Source organism: Pogona vitticeps, chromosome 3 (assembly GCF_051106095.1).
Source record: "Pogona vitticeps strain Pit_001003342236 chromosome 3, PviZW2.1, whole genome shotgun sequence".
NCBI classification, from domain to species: Eukaryota; Metazoa; Chordata; class Lepidosauria; order Squamata; family Agamidae; genus Pogona; species Pogona vitticeps.
In genome coordinates this window covers 140,551,011-140,570,627 of record NC_135785.1, presented here as the reverse complement: position 1 = coordinate 140,570,627, position 19,617 = coordinate 140,551,011, and the positions used below count along the sequence as shown (strand labels likewise).

Genomic DNA, 19,617 nt, shown 5'->3' with positions numbered 1-19,617 from the left:
TCCTATGCAGTATTTTTCTTTGCAGCATTGGATTTTCCTTTCACTTCCAGGCACGTCCACAGCTGAGCGTCCTTTCGGCTTTGGCCCAACCACTTCATTAGCTCTGGAGCTACTTGTACTTGTCCTCCGCTCTTCCTCAGTAGCATGTTGGACGCCTTCCGACCTGAGGGGCCCATCTTCCAGCGTCATATCTTTTAGCCTTTTGTTTCTGATCATGGGGCGTTCTTGGCAAAGATACTGGAGTGGCTTGCCATTTCCTACTCCAGGTGGATTGCGTTTAGTCGGAACTCTCCACTATGTCCTGTCCGTCTTGGGTGTCCCTGCACGGCATAGCCCATAGTTTCTCTGAGTTACTCAAGCCCCTTCGCCACGACAAGGCAGCAATCCATGAAGAGGTTTTCAATTATCAAATATTAATTAGCATTCTGTTTCTGGGTCATTCATAAAATTTATGCCAACAATTCTCATGGTTCGTCTTTCTTGTCGGATCTAACCATTCTGACAATTTATCTATTTCCGTCATGTCCAGAATTTTTGCTATTAACTTACCTTGTGATGGATTCTCCAGGTCTTTCCAATATTTAGCAAAGAGAATTCTTGCAGCTGTCAAGATATGGATGGCTAAATATGTTTTCATTGGTTCTGTTGATTCCAGAATTATGTTTAGAAGAACGAATTCAGGGGTTACAGTTATCGGACTCTCTAGAACCTCTTGCAAAAGCATTTCAACTCTTTTTCCAATATTTTTGGGCTTTCCCGCATGACCACCACATCTGATAGAAAGAACCTTCTTTTTGTTTATATCTCCAACAGAGGTTTGAAATTTTTACATCCATTTTGGCTAGTTTTGTGGATCATGATTTGAAATGGGGGTGGCATGCCTTTAGTACAGCAGGGTGAACAATTTTAAACAATTTAATAACCATATTTTGAGAAAATCTTTACTATGGTCTTGGACTAAAATTCAAAGACAGCTGTATGCCAAAATACCATGTTTGGTAACACCAGTGGAGGCATTTTCTCTTCTGAACTTGAGAGAAAACAAAAAAATCTTAAGATATAGGGAAGTACTAAAACTAGATGGGACACTGAAAAACAAAGATGAATTAGCAGTGCAGAGATTTGATATGGATTGGTGGTCACATTTCCCAATTAATTTTGCAGTGTGGTAAAGATAAGCAACAAGGTTTCCATGTGGACAGTACTCCCGTTGACAGAATCCTCCTGGATACCAAAGACAAGCATATTAAAGCCTTACATAAATTTTTATTAGATTTTGATACCTAGGAGGAGATGGTTAAGGAATGTATGATAAGGTAGCCACAGAATATTGGGCACAATATAAGTTTGGATCAGTGGAAACAAATACTGCAAAACAATATAAAACTTACCAAGTCAGTAGCATTTAAAGAATATACTGTATATATAAAATTTGGGCATTTCTGACCACTGTTTCTCTCATTTATTCCTAAAGCAGAGACTTTTTTTTCTCTACTCATTAAACACATCTTTCAATAGGGAAGGCAAAAATGCTCACTGAATTCTTTGATCTCATCATGTCTGAAATACCTCAGTGAGGAACTATAAAGCCACACCAAATTCCTCCCGGTCATGGTCTCTGTACATTGTGTAAAATGTCCCTGCTCTTCTTTCTACTAAAAAAGCAAAGCACAGAAGACTGGCTGACTGTAAAATCTGGTGTGTCAGATTCTTAAATAATTTAGCTATCATTCTAAACTTGGCTAGTCTGTACTTTTTTGTGAAATAGGCAAAAAAAAGTACAGTTTCTGCAGAAGCCATCACTCTCATCAAGAACTCTATCAAGAATTCCAAGAGGTTCCTCACCATCCTTGCAAGTAAGGAGGAGAATATTACAGTTTTCTGTCCTTGCTTGGGAGGACAGTATAAACAAGGATTTACATCCCTGTTATTTCAGATAAAGTTATAAAAACAATCACATTTATAACAGTATAATTGCACAATAATTTATTATTACAGTGCAATGAGAGTTTAAACCAGGAACATTCAAACAATGCTTTTCACATAAAATTCCTGTCAGCCCATGCCAGCATACCCAGGGTATCAGAGGATTTACAGTGTACCCCAAGCTAGCTCTGTGTAAAAACAGGTGTGTGCAAAAGCTGTCTCTGTGTAAAACTAGTGCCCTTTTCTTTTAAAAACAGTACATGCTCAGGAAACCCAGCATCTGGTTCTTTAAAATGACAGAAACAGCCCCTCCAGTCCTTAGATGTCCATGTGACAAAGAATTTGCCATTATGATTTTGCCAGATTTATATTTGTACCATTTCTCTTAATTGATGGGGAAAATATTTGCATTTGTGTCTCATTGTGAGAGACTAACAGTCTGAAATGGCACCCCAAACAGCTTACCTCTGTCAGTGTGGATCCCTGTGCCGGCAAGGACTCTTTGCCAGAGCCTCCCAGGGAGAAACAGGCAGATGAAGGCAGTTTAGTTCCTCAATTCCTCTTGGTAACTTTAATACTAGTTAAGTTATATGTAGCAGTAAATAGATTCTTCTGGTTTTATTTTATGTGCTCAAAATGAATGGAAGAAGCTGAAATAAATATTGGAGCTAGCAGCAAATTTGCAGCTTCGTGTTTCTCTTCTTCTCTAGTCATATCATAGAATAATGGCATTGGAAAGGACCTGTAAGACCACTGAGTCCAACCCCCTTCTCAGTTCAGGAATACAAATCAAAGTACATCTGACAGAAGGTTCTTTAACTTTTCCTTGAATTCCTCCAGTGCTGGAGTCCTCACCACCTCCTGAGTCCCTAGAATAACTTCCCTATATCTGGCATGGTGGTGTAATTACTTCATGTAATTGACTATGGGTGTCAGTTGCATTGGGTTGTTGGCAAACACACAACAGTGGGAAACTGGAAGATAGATATTTTATCTTTAAATGTTGCAGAGAAGGAAACTAAAATGCCACCTTTGCCCATGGTAGAAAATGTGGTAAGAAGTTCTGTTATTTATTTCTAAACAAGCCATATATTCAATCCTCTCTGGGGATATATAACATAGAAGGGAAGTTTATAATAGAGCTAGGGCAGCAACTAATTAAATTTAGGTATTCCATGTAACATTTTGGGAAGATAAAATGCATAGGGCCAAGAGCCTAATATTTGCTTTGCTGGCTTATGGAGCCAATGTTGTGGGTTAATTTATTGCATGAGAGATTTTTACAGCATCAGCAACAGCCATAATTTTAAATATTATCTGAGAAAATTTATTATCTCAGAAAGATAGTAAAATTAGTTATATATTTTTACTGTTACCCACAAACACAGTTAAGCTTTTGTTGGTAGTGCTGTTGTCAAAATCATTTATTTAGGATGGACATTAGATTTGAGATAAATCTTTCAGATCTAACAGAATGAATAAATTCCATCCAACCCATTTTTTTCCCTATTATAAACGTAGTATCTAGAATACTTTGGCTTTTATGAGTGTGATTTTTATGGGTAGAAGTTTGAGACACTGCTCAATCATTAATTAAATAGGTTGACCAGGGATTTCATTGTAAATCCCCCTGTAAAGCCAATGTGGTATGAGGAATAAACAGTGAACTTATATGAGAAAGTCTAGTTTACTTTCTTAGATATGAAGGTGACTCAGTGATACTATGCTAGTTACTAACCCTATTCAGGCATTGGAGCCTGAAAGCAGGTAGGACTGAAATGGTAGTGGAGATGTAGAGGTGCATGCAAGTCCTATCCACAGTACGAGCACCCAGATATGTTTATATGACATTCGTATATTCATCTGAGATGTTTGGGGAGATATCTATAAGCACCTGATCAAATAAGGATGCTTACAAGTGCCTATTTACATTTTCACACTGAATGCAGAAAGCTTTTATTGGCATACATATGGGAAGTATTGAGGAATAGGACATACACACATATCTTCTTCCCCATCATAATTGCACCCCTATCTGCTTTGAGCTTGCAATGTTTGAATAAGGCTCCTGTCTCTCAGCTTCATTACCTGGCAGGCTTGAGAAGAGTATTCTAGGGAAGATTTAAAAGATAAAAAATGAAAGAAGTAAAATAAATAGAATTTTAAACATTGTTTGGAAGACAAGGTACAGATTGTAAGACACCTATGTTCCAAAGTATTGTTTGAGTTAACATTTCTTATCTGAGTTCCATCTCTTTCTTTGCACTTCTGCTCCTGACATGTTTATTCACTATTATATATTTTGTCTTTTATTTTGGGCTTGGTATGGTATTATTTGTCATACCATCAATATCAATTCTTCCTTATTAACTGGCTTCTTTGTCAGCTTTGTATTCAAAGCAAAGATTATATTCCAACATTCAGTTTCATAATGCTCTTCATTTTACTTATTATAGTCCACCATTTACGCATACTGTTTTGTCTTTTGTTTGTTTTTCTATAATATTTTATATTGCCCTTCCACAGAAGTCATCAAGACAGTGTATAAGAAATCAAAATGAAACAACATCAATACTATTGGCTATGTAAAAATCAGCAATAAAATGTGTTATTGTATTAAAACACCATTAAAAACACTAAAAGCAATTTAAAAGGCAAGATTGTAAATAACTAAATGCATGTTACATATTCCCAAACTGTTCACCCAGCTTTTAAATTTAAAAATTCCCTGCTCCACAGTTGTTCATTACATTTGGAACTCATCCCACCAAAAGCATGTTCAGTGTGTTTTTCCCCTCTCAACCTTATGTTCTCCCAGAAGCCTTCATCACTACCTCTGCTAACCAGGATTTCTGGGAGTTGTAGGGACTTAAGGTTGGGAACCGCTGTTTAAACAGAACCTGCCTAGGATCCAACACCCAAATCCCTCTACATGAACTACAAAACATGGCCTCTTTCTCCAGCTCCTTGTGCTGTGACCCAAAATGGAAAAGGGGCTTCACAGTTCATGTCAGCCCAGGGAAACTTTGCATATGACTCCTTTTATCCCACATCTCCCAAACCATAATTTTTAATCCACAGGTGTGTGCAAATCAATTTCCACTAGAATTGATAGGTGTCTGAAGAATGCAAACAAGTTGTACATCTCATCATCAAACTGAAGGTATTTAGAAATCTCACAAACCAGTTTTCAGTCCCATCCAGTCTTTGGTTTCTTCCTTGCTAGAGGGCTGGCAAGAGATGAGAGTGTGTTTGAGAGAGTCCTGTCTGAATGTCGGCCACTGGTAGACAAACTTGCTGCAAACCTAAAGCAGGCACTTTTATACATTATCTATCTTAGGAACCATGAATACCTATCAAGCACTCCTTCAGATAAAGTTGGAACACACAATTTTCAGGATGAGAAAGTCAATGGAGCTCCTAAAGGAAAGGAAAAGAGGAGATGAGGGCAATCAGAAGCTGACTAGGGCTTTAAAGAACTCCTGTGAATTTCTTCTTGAAAATTAGATACCTCCAATTCCAAAATTGCATGCCCTTTTATGGCCTAAAAAGTAGATCCAAATGGGAGGCAATCTTTCTGACCAGTACAGTGGTGCCTCGCTTAGCTATGTTAATCCGTGCAGCAAAAATCGCTGCTAAGCGATTTCATCGCTAAGCAATATTAAAAAGCCCATAGAAACGCATTAAAACGCCATTAATGTGTTCCTATGGGCTTAAAAACTAACCTTAAGCGAAAATCCTCCATAGGGGCGGCCATTTTTGGTGCCTCTAAAGCAAGGCAACACAGTGGGTGGCCATTTTGTTTACCCAGTGGCCATTTTGGAACCACCGATCCGCTGGCCGAAAATAGGGGCTTTGCGATGATTGCTTCCGTGCGATCATCGCAAAGCGAATTTTCCCCATAGGGACCATCGCTGAGCAGTCGCAAAAGCGATCGCAAAAACATCGTCGCAAAGCGATTTCTTCATTAAACGGAGTGATCGCTATGCAAGGCACCACTGTATCTAGTTTCCTAGTGCAGGATTTTCTCATATGGTGGAGGATGGGTCCAATGTGCAATTTGGAAATGGTATAAACAACATGTGATTGGTTTTGCTGAGTTCTGACTAATATAAACACATGCCAGCTTTCCCTGAAGCTTTATATTCCATTATGATACACTGCAGTACAATGGTCACAATGTTCTATATATAAAATCTAGTTTCTCATTCCTCTGGTGGGTTTTTGTTTTTGTTTGGTCTATTTGTTAGACTGCTCACCTCAAGATTATCTGCTAACCCATTTGCGTCACTAAAGCATATTCTTTAAGATGACTCTGAGGAATGGGCTATATAGTACAGGGTGCCATTACTAAATCCTAACTCATATAATTTACAGATTTTAGCTGACCTAGAAAACCATGCACTTTTTAAAGATGACTTGGAGTGTCAGAAGCTGATTCTGGAAGCCATGAAATATCACCTTTTGCCAGAAAGACGAACTCTTATGCAAAGCCCAAGAACGAAGCCTAGAAAATCCACAGTTGGGATCCTATATGCTGTTGGAGGAATGGACAATAACAAAGGTACTAGTTAATAGTTGTTATTTTTTAAAGACAGCTGATAAAATATAAGAGGCATGGGTGGGATGGTGAGTAGGAGTGTTTTCTTTCCCCCTCATGGTATTTGACATGATATGTAGTGAGCTAGTTGCAGAGTGTCTGTGCTGAAAAAGAAAAACTCGTTTCTCTCGATTGGCTGACTTAGGTTTAATCAACAGGTTTGTTCAAGCTATAAACTTTGAATGGCCTAATCATACCTTGCAGATTATTGCAACATATCACTCTTGGACATAACTAGATTTAAATTTTATGCATAGGCAATATGAATGTCAGATCCCAGGATGCTCAGCAACTGTTATGCTGGGCTGCTGAACTACAATCCCATGCTCAGACAGCAACAAAGTCAGTGCTACAGCTAAAGAAGCAAAATCTAGTAAAGCAATGCCAACAGGTACTCCTATAGTAATCATGGATACTCCACCATTATTTATCAATCATAATATAATGAACTAATGACATACACATTCCGCACGCTTAGAAAGCATCAGTTAGTTTATGACAGCAGTGCATGTATAGCAGTTGGTAAGCAACTCACAGCCCACCAGACAGAAACAAATGTCAGTTGTTCCCTTTGCAGAGAATGTGTTGCTTCTAGAAACTTGCATGGAAAACCAGGACTCAGTCTCCCGCCTCCCATCCCCATTGCCACACTCATACAGAATCAAATGGAGACTACGAGACTAGTAGAAGCTGATTAGGGAGTTGGTGATCTGAGTGACTGTTAGAAAATATACTCTCTGTTAGTTTATCACAATCCTTGAAGAGGTTCTGGCAATGGATTGAGAATTTAATACAGTGTGTGTGTGTGTGTGGGAGGGAAGTAACTGTCCAAAAATCCCTATTCCCAGAAGTTGCTTTTCTGTAATCTAAGACTGTTTTCATTCTACACCTATCAGCCCTAGGTTCCCATTCTTCCATTAGTAGCCTTCTTGATATCTGTGCCTGGAATGTAATATAGTAGTTGTACCTTCTCAGCCATCCAGTGTGTGTGAGGGGATGGTACTGGAACCCTCCAATAGAGATACATGAGAATTACAGTATGTGTATATATATGTATATATGTATATATATGTATATATATATATGTATATATGTATATATGTATATATGTATATATGTATATATGTATACTGTATATATATATATATATATTATATATATACATACATATACATATATATATATATATACACACACACACAGTATGTGTGTGTGTGTGTGTGTGTGTGTGTGTGTGTATTTTTGTTTTTATATATATGTTTTTATATATACTGTATTTTTTGCACCATAAGACTCACTTTTTTCCCCACAAAACAGGGGGGTGGAAAGTCTGTGCATCTTATGGAGCGAAGAAAACAGATTATATTTTCCTGTTTTCTTCTCCTAAAAAATCTTATGGAAAGGTGCGTCTTATAGAGCGAAAAATACGGTATATATATAAAATATCAGAATACATATACCAACTTCGACAAAATTCAAATGTGGGAGAATTAACAGCAGTAGTGATTATAGATGTTCCCATGCCACTTTCTGGTTTCTGTTTAATTTGCTCCACAGATTTTAGTTCATATCCTTCAAGGAGAAATGAGTCATAATCTAGGTCTGGCAGTTGATGAAATGGAATGCTTGATGCTCAGTAACAAAGATGGCTATGTTCCATGCTGCCTTCTTTCTGCTTGATGGAAGATCATTTCAATTGCCATCCTGTGACACTTTGTGCAAATTATGTACTTCTCCGCCATCATATATATGCATGCAGCCACTAGCATTTTTTGAATAAGAGAGGCTTGCAGTTAAGTGTATTGTTTCAATATGTTACAGTGTAGTAAGTGGAAGGCAGGTGTTTGAATGCTCTGTACACTTAAGAGTCAGTTAGCAGAAGGGCTAAAGGAGGAAGTATAGATGCTGCCAAATTTTGAGCTACTGTGTCTCTCTCCCTGTAATTGTGAAAACATGCTTAAAGGAGAAAGACTGGGATTATCAACAGTTTCTTTTGAATGATGAGTTCTGAAGTCATGCTTAACAAAGTAGAATATGTTACTAGGGAGAAAAAGTTATAAGATATGTTTCTCTAATTACCATTTACTCTGGCTCTCATTTTTTTTTCTTTCATCTAGTGACATCATGCATGCCAGATTCATTTGTATCAAAAATAGTTTCCTGTAGATTTTTTTAAAAAAACTAAAAACAAATAATTAATTAATGCAGGACCTTTGTAGAACCAAAGAAATGTGTTATATCAGTTACAAAATCATTTATTTATTTATTTATTAAATTAACAATGGCAAAACAAAAACAAGGCTTGTGGATGCACATGAGTGGTCTTAGCTGACAGCTGAATGTGACAGTTTAGTTATTTTCTCTGTGCTGATAAACCATTGTCACTTTGTCTATTGCCAAGTTGATGGGTCTGTGTATAAATATACCAGTCATGTATTCTTGGTCCAGTGTCTGAAGAAGTGGACATAATCCATGAAAGCTCATATTGCAGCTTAACAGTTAATTTTTAAGGTGGTACAAAATTTTTGTTTTTGTTTTTGCTTTGTCTGGTATGCTTGCTCAGATTCGTCCAGATATTCTGCAGATTATAAAATATAAAATACTTAAATCACTTGGAAATCTGTGGGTGTCTCTAAATTTTCCAGATGTGTTTGGGTAATAAGGAAGTTGTATCTTGTGAAGTATCTTGTGAAGACTGTTAGATTTTGACTTCTTTTTTAAAACAGGAGGTTGAAATCCCAAAATACACAACAGAATCTATAGAATAAATCATATTCAGGGACTAAACTATAATATGAATATAGAGGAAAATAAAAGTGGAAGAGAAAATGATATCGCCATAAATAATTGAATAGTTTTATATAAAATGTGGAACACTGATTGATCTCTTGTCAGGTGATTCAGCTTGTTTCATTGTTCCAGAAGAAGAAACACCAAGGGGGTACGTTGAGTGGCAGGAAAAGTAATAATGTCATAGATACTGTGATTGAAAAGGAGAAAGAATCTTTTGGAATCAAGGCCCTAGGCTAACGTGACTTCTAATGAATCATAGTCTTGAGAAGAACACAGGAAAAAAAACTATAAAATAATTCAGTTGAAGAATTAATCGATTAAAACACACATATGAAGAGAGAGAGAAAGAGATTAGCTGTATTAATTAAAGACAGCAAAGGGTTTTCTTGCCATCTTAAGACACTGATCCCACCTGCAAACAAGATTTTTTTTTACCCCAAACACAATCTCTTCTGCCAACATGCACAGTTACAACCATTACATAAAAAGGCTTATCTGAAGTGCAGAACCTGCATTTGGGGACAGGGGCTAGGACTTTGGATGGCTCTTATAAAATTTGGGCTAGAAGGGATAATAGGTTTGTCATCCTATCAGGTTAGATTCTCCAGGTTAGATTCTCTCAGTTCCTCTCTGAGAGGAACTGAGAAACACTTTTATTTCTCTCATAGGCATGATGACACTGCTTGAAACAGAAAGGGCAACATTTCTATCTAAAATTTATCATCATTATCATTTTATCCAAAACATGAAAGAGACCTTAATTGGTCCTTTAGACCTTTATATAAGTGTAGGGTCACAAAATGAGAAGGCTGATAGTTCATGTAGTCACAAGTAATTAGGATAGCAAATAGTCTTAGAGAGAGAAGTTGAAGAAGTCAGCCACACACACAGAAGGATGTCTGCCAGCAGTGCTCCTGATGGGCGACTAGAAGAAGAGGACCTCGAATAAGACTGCCCTGCCCCCAGGAGGATTGTGTTTATTAACCTTACAAACTCACAGATAGTTGACAGTATACTGATAGGACAGTGATTACACAATTCCATCAGGATTGGCTCAAATGAAAGGCTTTTGAAGTTAGTTCCCTATCATGAAAACGAAGAAGAATAGGTAGTAGCCACGCCTCCTCTCAGATGCAGCTGTGACATCATCAGGAGAGTGTTCTCTACTACTATAGAATCAGCCAACAGCTTAGCAACTTTGGGGAGGGGCATCCCCCCCACATATAAGAGCCATGCTTTTGCTATGAAAGTTTATCATAGGAAGTGATTCTCTGGAACTGATAAATATGAAGGGATGAATATTTAATGAATCAGTGTTTATGAACGAATATCATGATTTGTTTTTTTATTCATCCCCATGTCTTATTGTGACCCTTTTCAGAATGCATAGGTTTGCTTGGCCTTTCTTCTGAGGGTGTCCTGAGACTGTGCACCTTGCCCAAGGCCACACAGGCTACCTCTACTCACAGGAGGCTCAGTGGGGAATTAGTCTCACAACCTCTAGCTCCAGAGCCAGCTATTTAAACCACTGAGCTATTCAGCCAGCTTTGTCAAGTTCTTTATATATTGTTTTGGTGGCTTAATCCAGCTATATGGCATTTTCTCAGTATAAGTCTTTAGGAATTTGGTGAAAACATAGGACTAGGAGGTTGTTTTTAGCAGTTCTCATTTTAAATGTTTGGTGAGTATTTAGTGTAGCAGAGAAAAAATATCCATGGCTTAGATCCAAACTTGGGTGTTTTTAAAATAGAGCAGTTCAGTAGGTCTGCTCTAAATAAGACTGTTGAGGTAGAGCTGTGTATGGATCATCTGATTTCATTCAGAGTTCTGATTCAGTGATTCAGATTGTGACTGGTTCATTTTAGATTGATTTGGAATTTATTTATTGAAATTAAGTTATCAAAATCTTTTCTTCTACCATGAATTTGAATTGGGTAACCAAAATAGTCATAACTTTTTAAAAAACAACTATATGAAATTTGGGGGAAGTGACAGCCACTGTGGAGATTAATGCTGCCAAATTTTAAACAGTTAAGCACAAGAACTTTTGTTCTGTTTATTCTTCCCCCCCCCCCACTCTAGATTGGAAGTTAAATCTGTCAATTAGTAAAATCTAGCTTATTATCTCCAGACTCTTGAATTATCCTTATATGTTTCTTGACTGGTTTGATCACCAGAAGAGTCTGGATTGGTTTGAATCAATCCAGCCTGGACAAATCCAGTCTAATTAGGATCCAGTCTGAATTTCTCCAGTTCATTTCATGATTTGACTGAATCAGTTGCATGACCTTAATGTCCAACATAGAAACAGCTTAGGAGTGAATCACTGTTCAGTTACTCTGTTATTGCAACAGGCTCTGTAACTCATTTTTCCCCTGAAGTGATTTCTGCTGATTCTGCTCCTGTTACAGTTGCTGCTGACGTGCAGCATAGACCATTTTGTTCAAGATTTAGAGATGCTGCTTCCAGAAGGTGCAAACTGATGACCTTGGCCTAGTGATCTGCAACGGTATATGCTGAAATAAAAAGAAATCTGTTGAGGTGGAACAAATGTGATTGAACTGGGTTATTGACACAGATATCAAGGAGAAAAAGAAAAGAGCCTAGCCAGCAGCAAAAGAAACATTTCTGGCATTCTATCTCCATTTGTTGATAGAAACATGTTTCAGAAGATATTCTAACTAATGCAAGTTGCTGTTCACTTAGGGATGTAAATAAACCTTCCATCATTTTATCCTTGCAAATGACAATGATTTTTTTTTTTTAAAGATCCCTGATTGGAGAGATTGAAAGAGGGTTTTTCTTTTCTTTTCAAGACTTCTTTGTGAAAAACTTGCATATGTGGATTTTGTGGAAAACTACCAGGTTTTTAATGCAAACTATAATATTTTGTTACTACTGCTCATGTTTAAAAAGGACTCTCACAAAAGATCTCACAGTGCTTGCCATTGTTTTCAGTGATGTGGTTTATATTTTTAAAAACAAAAATTATTCCTAGACAGTTGGCACTGTGTGTGAAATTTTCAATTAGAGTGTGTCACATTAGCTCACTTTGCAATAAACAACTACAAAAGAATGCTGCACTTGGTTCATTATACAGTAATTAGTGAATTAATTCATTTATATACATTTCAGTTCTGAATTAAGCACTGGGGAAAACATCACTTCAGAATAATTGAGTGCACAAATTAGTTCATATTTCTTGTAGCTGAGCAAATTAGAAGGAAATTTAATATATCTGGTTGGGCATCTTGATTATTATTGTTCTGACGCTCTGGGATATGACTAGACTACATCTCTTTTTAAAATTAAGATTTTTATCTTTAACCAAGTTTATTTTTGGTTAGACAAATGCTATTTATTTTCTGAAGCATTTTTTTCAGAAACAAATACAAGCAAACCTACTCAAATATATGTAGAAAACATTGAATAACATTCTTTTCACACTATCATATAGATTTGAATGTATTTGCAAGCTATAATAAATAGAAATTTCTCTATAGGGTTATTGAATGAGTTGGAAAGAAAGTGTGATGGTTGTGGATGTGAAAATAAGGCACAAAACAAATTTGGTTAATACAAATAATTCTTCCACTACAATATTTTAAATTCAGCTCATTTAAATATCTTATCCACAAAAATATAGATTGCATTATTTTATTCTCTTGAGTCTGAAGTCTGAAATGTGGTAGCTGCTGAAATATGATTTATTTTTGTGTGAAGCTTTTGATTCCTTTGTGTGAAGCTTTTGATTCAAGTGGAACAAGTGGTGGTCTGGTAGAAAGTTAATACACACCTTCAAGTTTAGACCTTAGAAATTTAAAGCAAAAAAAAGTTTATTTAAATGTGAATTTTCATCATTTAAAGTAAACATACTCACATATACTCCATTACCTAGGCTGTAAGGAATTATACATTTTGCAATTTTTTCTCCTTTTGCATCCAGTTTTAAAATTAGCTTCTAAACCCTTTTAAAATAATGATTTTATTTATTTTACTGCACATTGCATTGGGGGCCCTGTGATCAGGGAAAAAAAGATGAACAGAAATACATGCTTTAAATAAAAATGAATAATAAATAATAAATTTGTTCACACTATTACTAGGATTCATGATTCTATGATTTTCCAGCATTACTCAGGTTTCCCCCCCACACACACACTTTTCTGAAGAGTAAGGATGGCCTGTATTCTGTATGTTGCCACATAATGTAAAGATGTGCAAATGTAACTTTGTTGGGCATTATATTCAGGCAGCAATGATTATGGAAGTTCACTATGTGTGGTAAGTTATATGTTTCCCCATCATGATCAACTGTGCAATGTGCCTCTGCAAGTGTAGTTGCTAAATATAATTTCAGCCACTAATTTATAAAGTTATGTTATTATAGACATTGTTTTTCCCTGTTAATAAATGGCAGAGGGAGAGAGAAAAATCTTAGAAGAATGGTCATTTTTGACTGTAAACCAGTGGCATAACTCCATGTAGTATTACTTTTAGTAATTAATGGCATTATTGATGTTTCTTAGCAGGTGCTACGACTATAGAGAAGTATGATCTCAGGACGAATATATGGATCCAAGCTGGAGTGATGAATGGTAGAAGGCTGCAATTTGGCGTAGCTGTCATTGATGACAAACTCTTTGTTATTGGAGGTCGGGATGGCTTAAAGACTTTAAACACTGTTGAATGTTACAATCCAAAGACCAAGGCATGGACTGTCCTGCCTCCAATGTCAACCCATAGGCATGGCTTAGGTAAGATTTCTGTTCCCCAAAACTATCATTAGCAAAATGTGCAATGTATAATGGAAAACCTATGGATCATAACCAGTTTAAACACGTATAGTGTAATAATATTTTTGGAGAAATACAGAGTGAAATTAGAAAAAGAGTTGTGACAACAACAGGAATTAGAGTTGTAAAAGAGCTCCTTGATAAGGCTCTCATTTGGTCTAGATTGAGTCAAGCCTCATCTAAACCAATTTGAATCAAAATCGTAATTCAGAAATATTACTGACTGCATGGGAAAATCAAAACGAACAATGTTTTTTGTTTGTTTGTTTTCATAGAAGGGTACAAAATTTTGAAGTAGAGGATTCACAGGTAATTACCCCTGCCTGGGAGGAAAAAAAGTCTGACTGTACTTCTTTGGGGGGGTGACCCTGCCCGTCAGGGATGTGGTCCGCAGCTTGGGGATCCACCTGGACCCGGCGCTCACTATGGAGTCCCAAGTGGCGTCGGTGGTCCGTACCGCCTTTTTTCATCTTAGGCGGATAGCCCAGCTGCGACCCTACCTTGATGTGGGGGCTCTCACTACCTTGGTACATGCGCTCGTAATCTCCAGATTAGACCACTGTAATGCGCTCTACGTGGGGCTACCTTTGGGGTTGCTGCGGAAGCTACAGGTGGTGCAGAATGCGGCGGCCAGATTAATCAGCGGTGTGAAAAAATACCAACATATTTCACCCACTCTGGCCGCCTTGCACTGGCTGCCCATCCGCTTCCGCATCGACTTCAAAGTGTTGATGCTCACGTATAAAGCCCTAAACGGTTTAGGGCCTCGATACTTGGCGGAACGCCTTCTCCCGCCAAGATCTACCCGTGTCACTCGCTCGAGCCAGGAGGTGAGGTTGAGGAGCCTAACGCCGAGGGAGGCCCGGAAGGAGAAGACAAGAAATCGGGCCTTCTCGGCGGTGGCTCCTCGCCTCTGGAACAACTTACCTCCTGTGATCCGCAGGTCTCCCTCGCTGGGTGTCTTCAAGAAGCAATTAAAAACATGGTTGTTCCGGCAGGCCTTTCCATCATTCTCCTCTTGACCCCCCTTTTTGTTTTTGCTTTTGCTTTGTGTATTATATGATTTAATGTAGTGCCTTCTTTCTTTTTAGAATTGTCTGTTTTCGTTGTGTTATATTATTTTTATGGCTGTTAGCCGCCTAGAGTGGTCCGTGCGGACCAGATAGGCGGGGTATAAATCAAATAAATAAATAAATAAATAAATTTGGTCACCTCTGCAGTTTTCTTTTACATGCTTAAAATTTGCTATTATTTGTGCTTGTCCATCAAAATGTATTCTCTTTGTAACTAACTGATATGTACTAAGACACTCACAGAAACAATGCACATAGGTGGAAGGAGACAAAAAGAAAGTAAAGACAGGAAAAAAAAAACACCCTGACACAAGTTGGAATAAAAATGAGATCTGAACTAAATGAAATAATATACAAACAATTGAATGGAGAAGAGAAATGTCACTGACTAAGAAAGATAGTAATAAAATAATGCTAATAACAATATGGTGATTCACACAAATGCGCAACAAATATAAGAAGTAAAGAAGGATGACACTAGGCTGTGAAAAAACTGGAAAAGGATCTAAGTCTTGGAAATAAGCTCTAATCAGCTCATTCAGATACTTTTCTGATGCTAATATTTATTTATTTATTTATTTATTTATTTATTTATTTACAGTGGTGCCTCGCATAACGAGCGCACCGTTCAACGATGAATCTGCATTGCGATGCAGATTTCCCCATCGCTAATGTGAGGGCATGCGCGCATTGCGATGGTGGAACAGCTGTTCGGCAGTTCTAAAATGGCCGCCAGACACCCAAAATGGCTGCCGGAACACAAAAAATGGCCGCCGGGACACCCAAGATGGCCACCGGAACATGGGGAAACATTGGAGAACGGTGAGTTTTGGGCCCATTTGGAACGCATTAAACGAAGTTTAATGCATTCCATTGGGTTTCCCTGTTCCACTTAATGATGTTTCCCCATAACGAAGGTTAATCCGGAATGGATTAACCTCACTGCGCGGGGCACCACTTTATTTATTTATTTATTTATTTATTTATTTATTTATTTATTTATTTATTTATTTATTTATTTATTTATTTGAACTTGTATACCACTACATCATGCAAGCATACTTTGGACATTTCACAACATAGTCACAGCAAATAACATTAAAAGAATAATACAATCTAATATATAAATGAGTAACTTAAAATCGATAAACCAGTATAACTAACATATATTATCTTTAAATCAATAAAGTCACTTTGGACAACAGCATCCATATCCAAAGCCCCTACCACTACCTAGTGTGTTTCTGCAGAGTAGTAACTTGGTGCCTGACTTTTGAGGACTCTCTGGAGAAGCAATCAGATAAATCATAGAAGAAAGGAAATGATAAAACACTTCTGGGAACATTATTACTAGAAAACCTTGGATATTGTGACCGTACTTCAGAATAGACACGCTGGAACTTAATTAATGAACTATAACCTATAAACCTTACATGATGTAAGCTAATGTTATCCAATGGGCTATTCTGTATTCTTTTTTAAAAAATATGATTTGATATTAAAACTAAAATACAAATACAATAATAACTGCATACAACACATATTGGACTCTCCCCACCTGTGCCACCTTCACTCTTGAGAGTAGATGACCAGTAATACCAATTTATATCCCATTTCACCCCATACCTCTCCAGTAATACATTGATTCTTCTGCTGGCCCACTTTTTTTATTCGTGAGTCGAAGCTCCATTCGCATGTTGAAGCTGTTTGTAAGTCAAAATGTTCATATGTAGGAGTGTTCATAAGTCAAGGCACCACTGTACCATCTCCATGCTACTTATAACAATATTCTTTTACTCTTATAGACATATTCTTCATTATTCTTGTGACCATACCTTATCACAAGCTGTAACAGGCAGCCCTGACCTCACCTCTCCGTCACAGCTGGGCAGTGAATCATCAGCCAATGGGGTGACGGAGGGTGGGGCTGAAGAGGGAGGAGCTGGAAGAAAAAGGGGTGTGAAGAGAGTGTGAGAGGTCAGATCTGGAGTGTGAGAGAGAAAGAGCTTGTTTAGAGGTCTGTGTGCCGAAGTGTTCAGTGAGGGAAAGTCTGTGATTGATTAAACAGGAAACAGTGATTGACATCGTGATTAGCTACTTGTGATTTTCATATTTTATTTTGTTATTTCAATAAACCTGTTTTGTTTTGAAGGAAACCTTTGTCCTTCTTAAATAGTCATTACAATTGGTGGCAGCGAATGTGAAGTGGCGTGGTGGGTATTCTGAGAGGCCTGAGTTGGGGGTGACATCAGAATGGCCTGCTATGTCACAATAAAATTGGTGTCCAGTGGTGGGATTCAAAGATCCAGTGAAGCCTTGGCTGGAAAGGTGCCAGAGCAGGGGTCTTTAGTCAGGGAGGTCTGAGTGAATGAGTGGGTAACCTTCTAGGACTTGTCTCACGGGGAGCGAGTCTAGTAGAAGGGTGTGGGACCTCAGATTGGGGACTAAGACAGGGAACCTCTGTGGTGACCATTTCTGTGGAGAGAGTTGCCCAAAGCTGAAATCTGTGGCAGTTTGGCTAGCGTGTCCGGAGTTTAAGGGAGAACTCTGAGGGGAACAAAGCAGAGCCAAGGGCAGTGAGGCTGAGAGGACTCAAAACAGCTAAGCCTGGGACAGGGGGAAGCTGTTAAAATTTTGTGGCCTGAGGAAGAAAGAAAAATTCTGTCTTTGGTGGGAAGCCTAGCTGGAGGCTGAAGCCTAGTAACAGTAGCTAGCTTGCCAGTGAATGAGTGCTGGAAGCTAAATTGTAACACAGACACTCACTGACAGGGAAAAAGTGGACTTTTAAAATCAAGGCTTTTAAAAGTGAATAATAAGCCTTAAGAGAGGAAAATGCCTTTGACTAGAGGCAAGAAAACTGAACAGGTGCCTTGTGAAACAGCAGTTGGATCAGATGAGAAAAATGGGGATTTTGAAGAAGGATTTGCCTCAGCTCAGGAGGGAGAGCCCTTAAGGGAAGAACCATTAGAGTTCAGAAAATGGAAATTTGAGCTGGAAATGAAGGCCAGAGCCGAGGAAAGACAGGTGGAGCTAGAAAAAGAGAAACTGGCCTTAGAAATGGAAGAAAGACTGAGGCAGAGAGAAATGGATGCAGAAATGGAGAGAGAGAAGATTGCCTTAGAGAAAGAGAGGATGGTTTTTGAACTCAGAAGAATAGAATTGGAAAATCAAAACAATAATAACAATAGGGGAGCCAGCTCTGAGGGGAGTCAGTTTCAGACAGAAACACAAGGTCCCAGAAGGTCCCAAAGGACAAACAAGGGTATACCACCCAAGAGGTTTGGAATGGGTGGTGTGAGAGTGTGTCATGTTTATATAGAACCAAAAAAATTACAAAGAAGTTTTAGAACTTCCTGCTTTTGAAAAAGAAAATGGTTAAGGACCATGGATGAGAAAATGGAATACATGAAGAAATGTAAGGTGTTCACAGATGCAAAGGTGCATACAGAACACACAGATGTTACAGGTAACAAGTATGTGTTAAAATTAAAAGTTAAAAAATAATGTGTAAATGTGTTGGGATTATGCTGTGTTCAGGCATAAAAATTAGGAGGGGTGTCAGGGTATAAAATTTTATAGGCCTGAACCCATATATGTTTCATTAACGAGCTGCCATTATGTGCAGATGAGAGAAAAGCTGAATCATCCTAAGCTGATGCAATGAGGTCAAACCAGAAAGAGCCCAGGTGCAGAGATGAGGTCACCTGGAACCCGATTGGACCGGACAGAGACAAGATTATGTATAAATATGGACTGTGTCTGTAAAATGTTCTCTTCTTCTGATGTGATTTTCTGCCACGCATGCTGTCGGACTGTGTGAAGACTTCTAGATGTGCTGTAGAGACCTGCCTGTATATAAGTGTACATATATGTAAATATAACCGTCAAAGAAGAGCTGGTAAAGTGTCTTCATTTACTCTGCGCCAGAAGCGTAACAGGCAGACCTGAAGAAATTCCCAATTTTTAGGAAGGGAGATGATCCAGAGTCATTCCTTGTGATGTATGAAAGAGCGTGTGAGGATTTTCAAGTGAGGGAATCTGAAAAGATGATTATATTGAGAGCCCAATTTAGTGGAGGCCTGGCTGAGATATATGCGGAGATGCCAATCGAATTAATTAAAGATTATGCTGAATTCAAAAAGTTAGTGTTTGCCAGGTATGGCATAAACTCAGAACATCTGAGACAAACATTCAGGTCACTAACTAAGAAGCCTGAGGAGTCTTACTCACAATTAGGAGCGAACTTGTCCAAATATTTAGAAAAATGGCTGTTACAGGAGGGAGTTCAGACAGTTCAGGGTCTGAAAAATGTTGCGGGGTTGGAGCAGTTTTATTCCCTCTTACATGGTGAACTAAAATATTTGGTCAGGGACAAGAAACCCCAGAATTTGAAACAGGCATGGGAGATTGCTGATTTCATTTCCCAGAT

General features: G+C 38.0%; 1 protein-coding gene across 2 annotated transcripts in view; it reads left to right on the top strand.

Moving 5' to 3' along the window:
- Nucleotides 1-19,617, top strand: part of KLHL1 (kelch like family member 1) — a 262,467-nt gene that overhangs the window by 179,117 nt on the left and 63,733 nt on the right. Inside the window, exons 6-7 of one of the 2 annotated variants that reach the window (XM_020797248.3) lie at nucleotides 6,304-6,490; nucleotides 13,852-14,076. In XM_020797248.3, coding sequence (XP_020652907.3) covers nucleotides 6,304-6,490; nucleotides 13,852-14,076 — 412 coding nt within the window. Of the gene's footprint in view, nucleotides 1-6,303; nucleotides 6,491-13,848; nucleotides 14,077-19,617 lie in introns of both variants that reach the window. The other variant, XM_072994740.2, reaches the window with a different exon arrangement.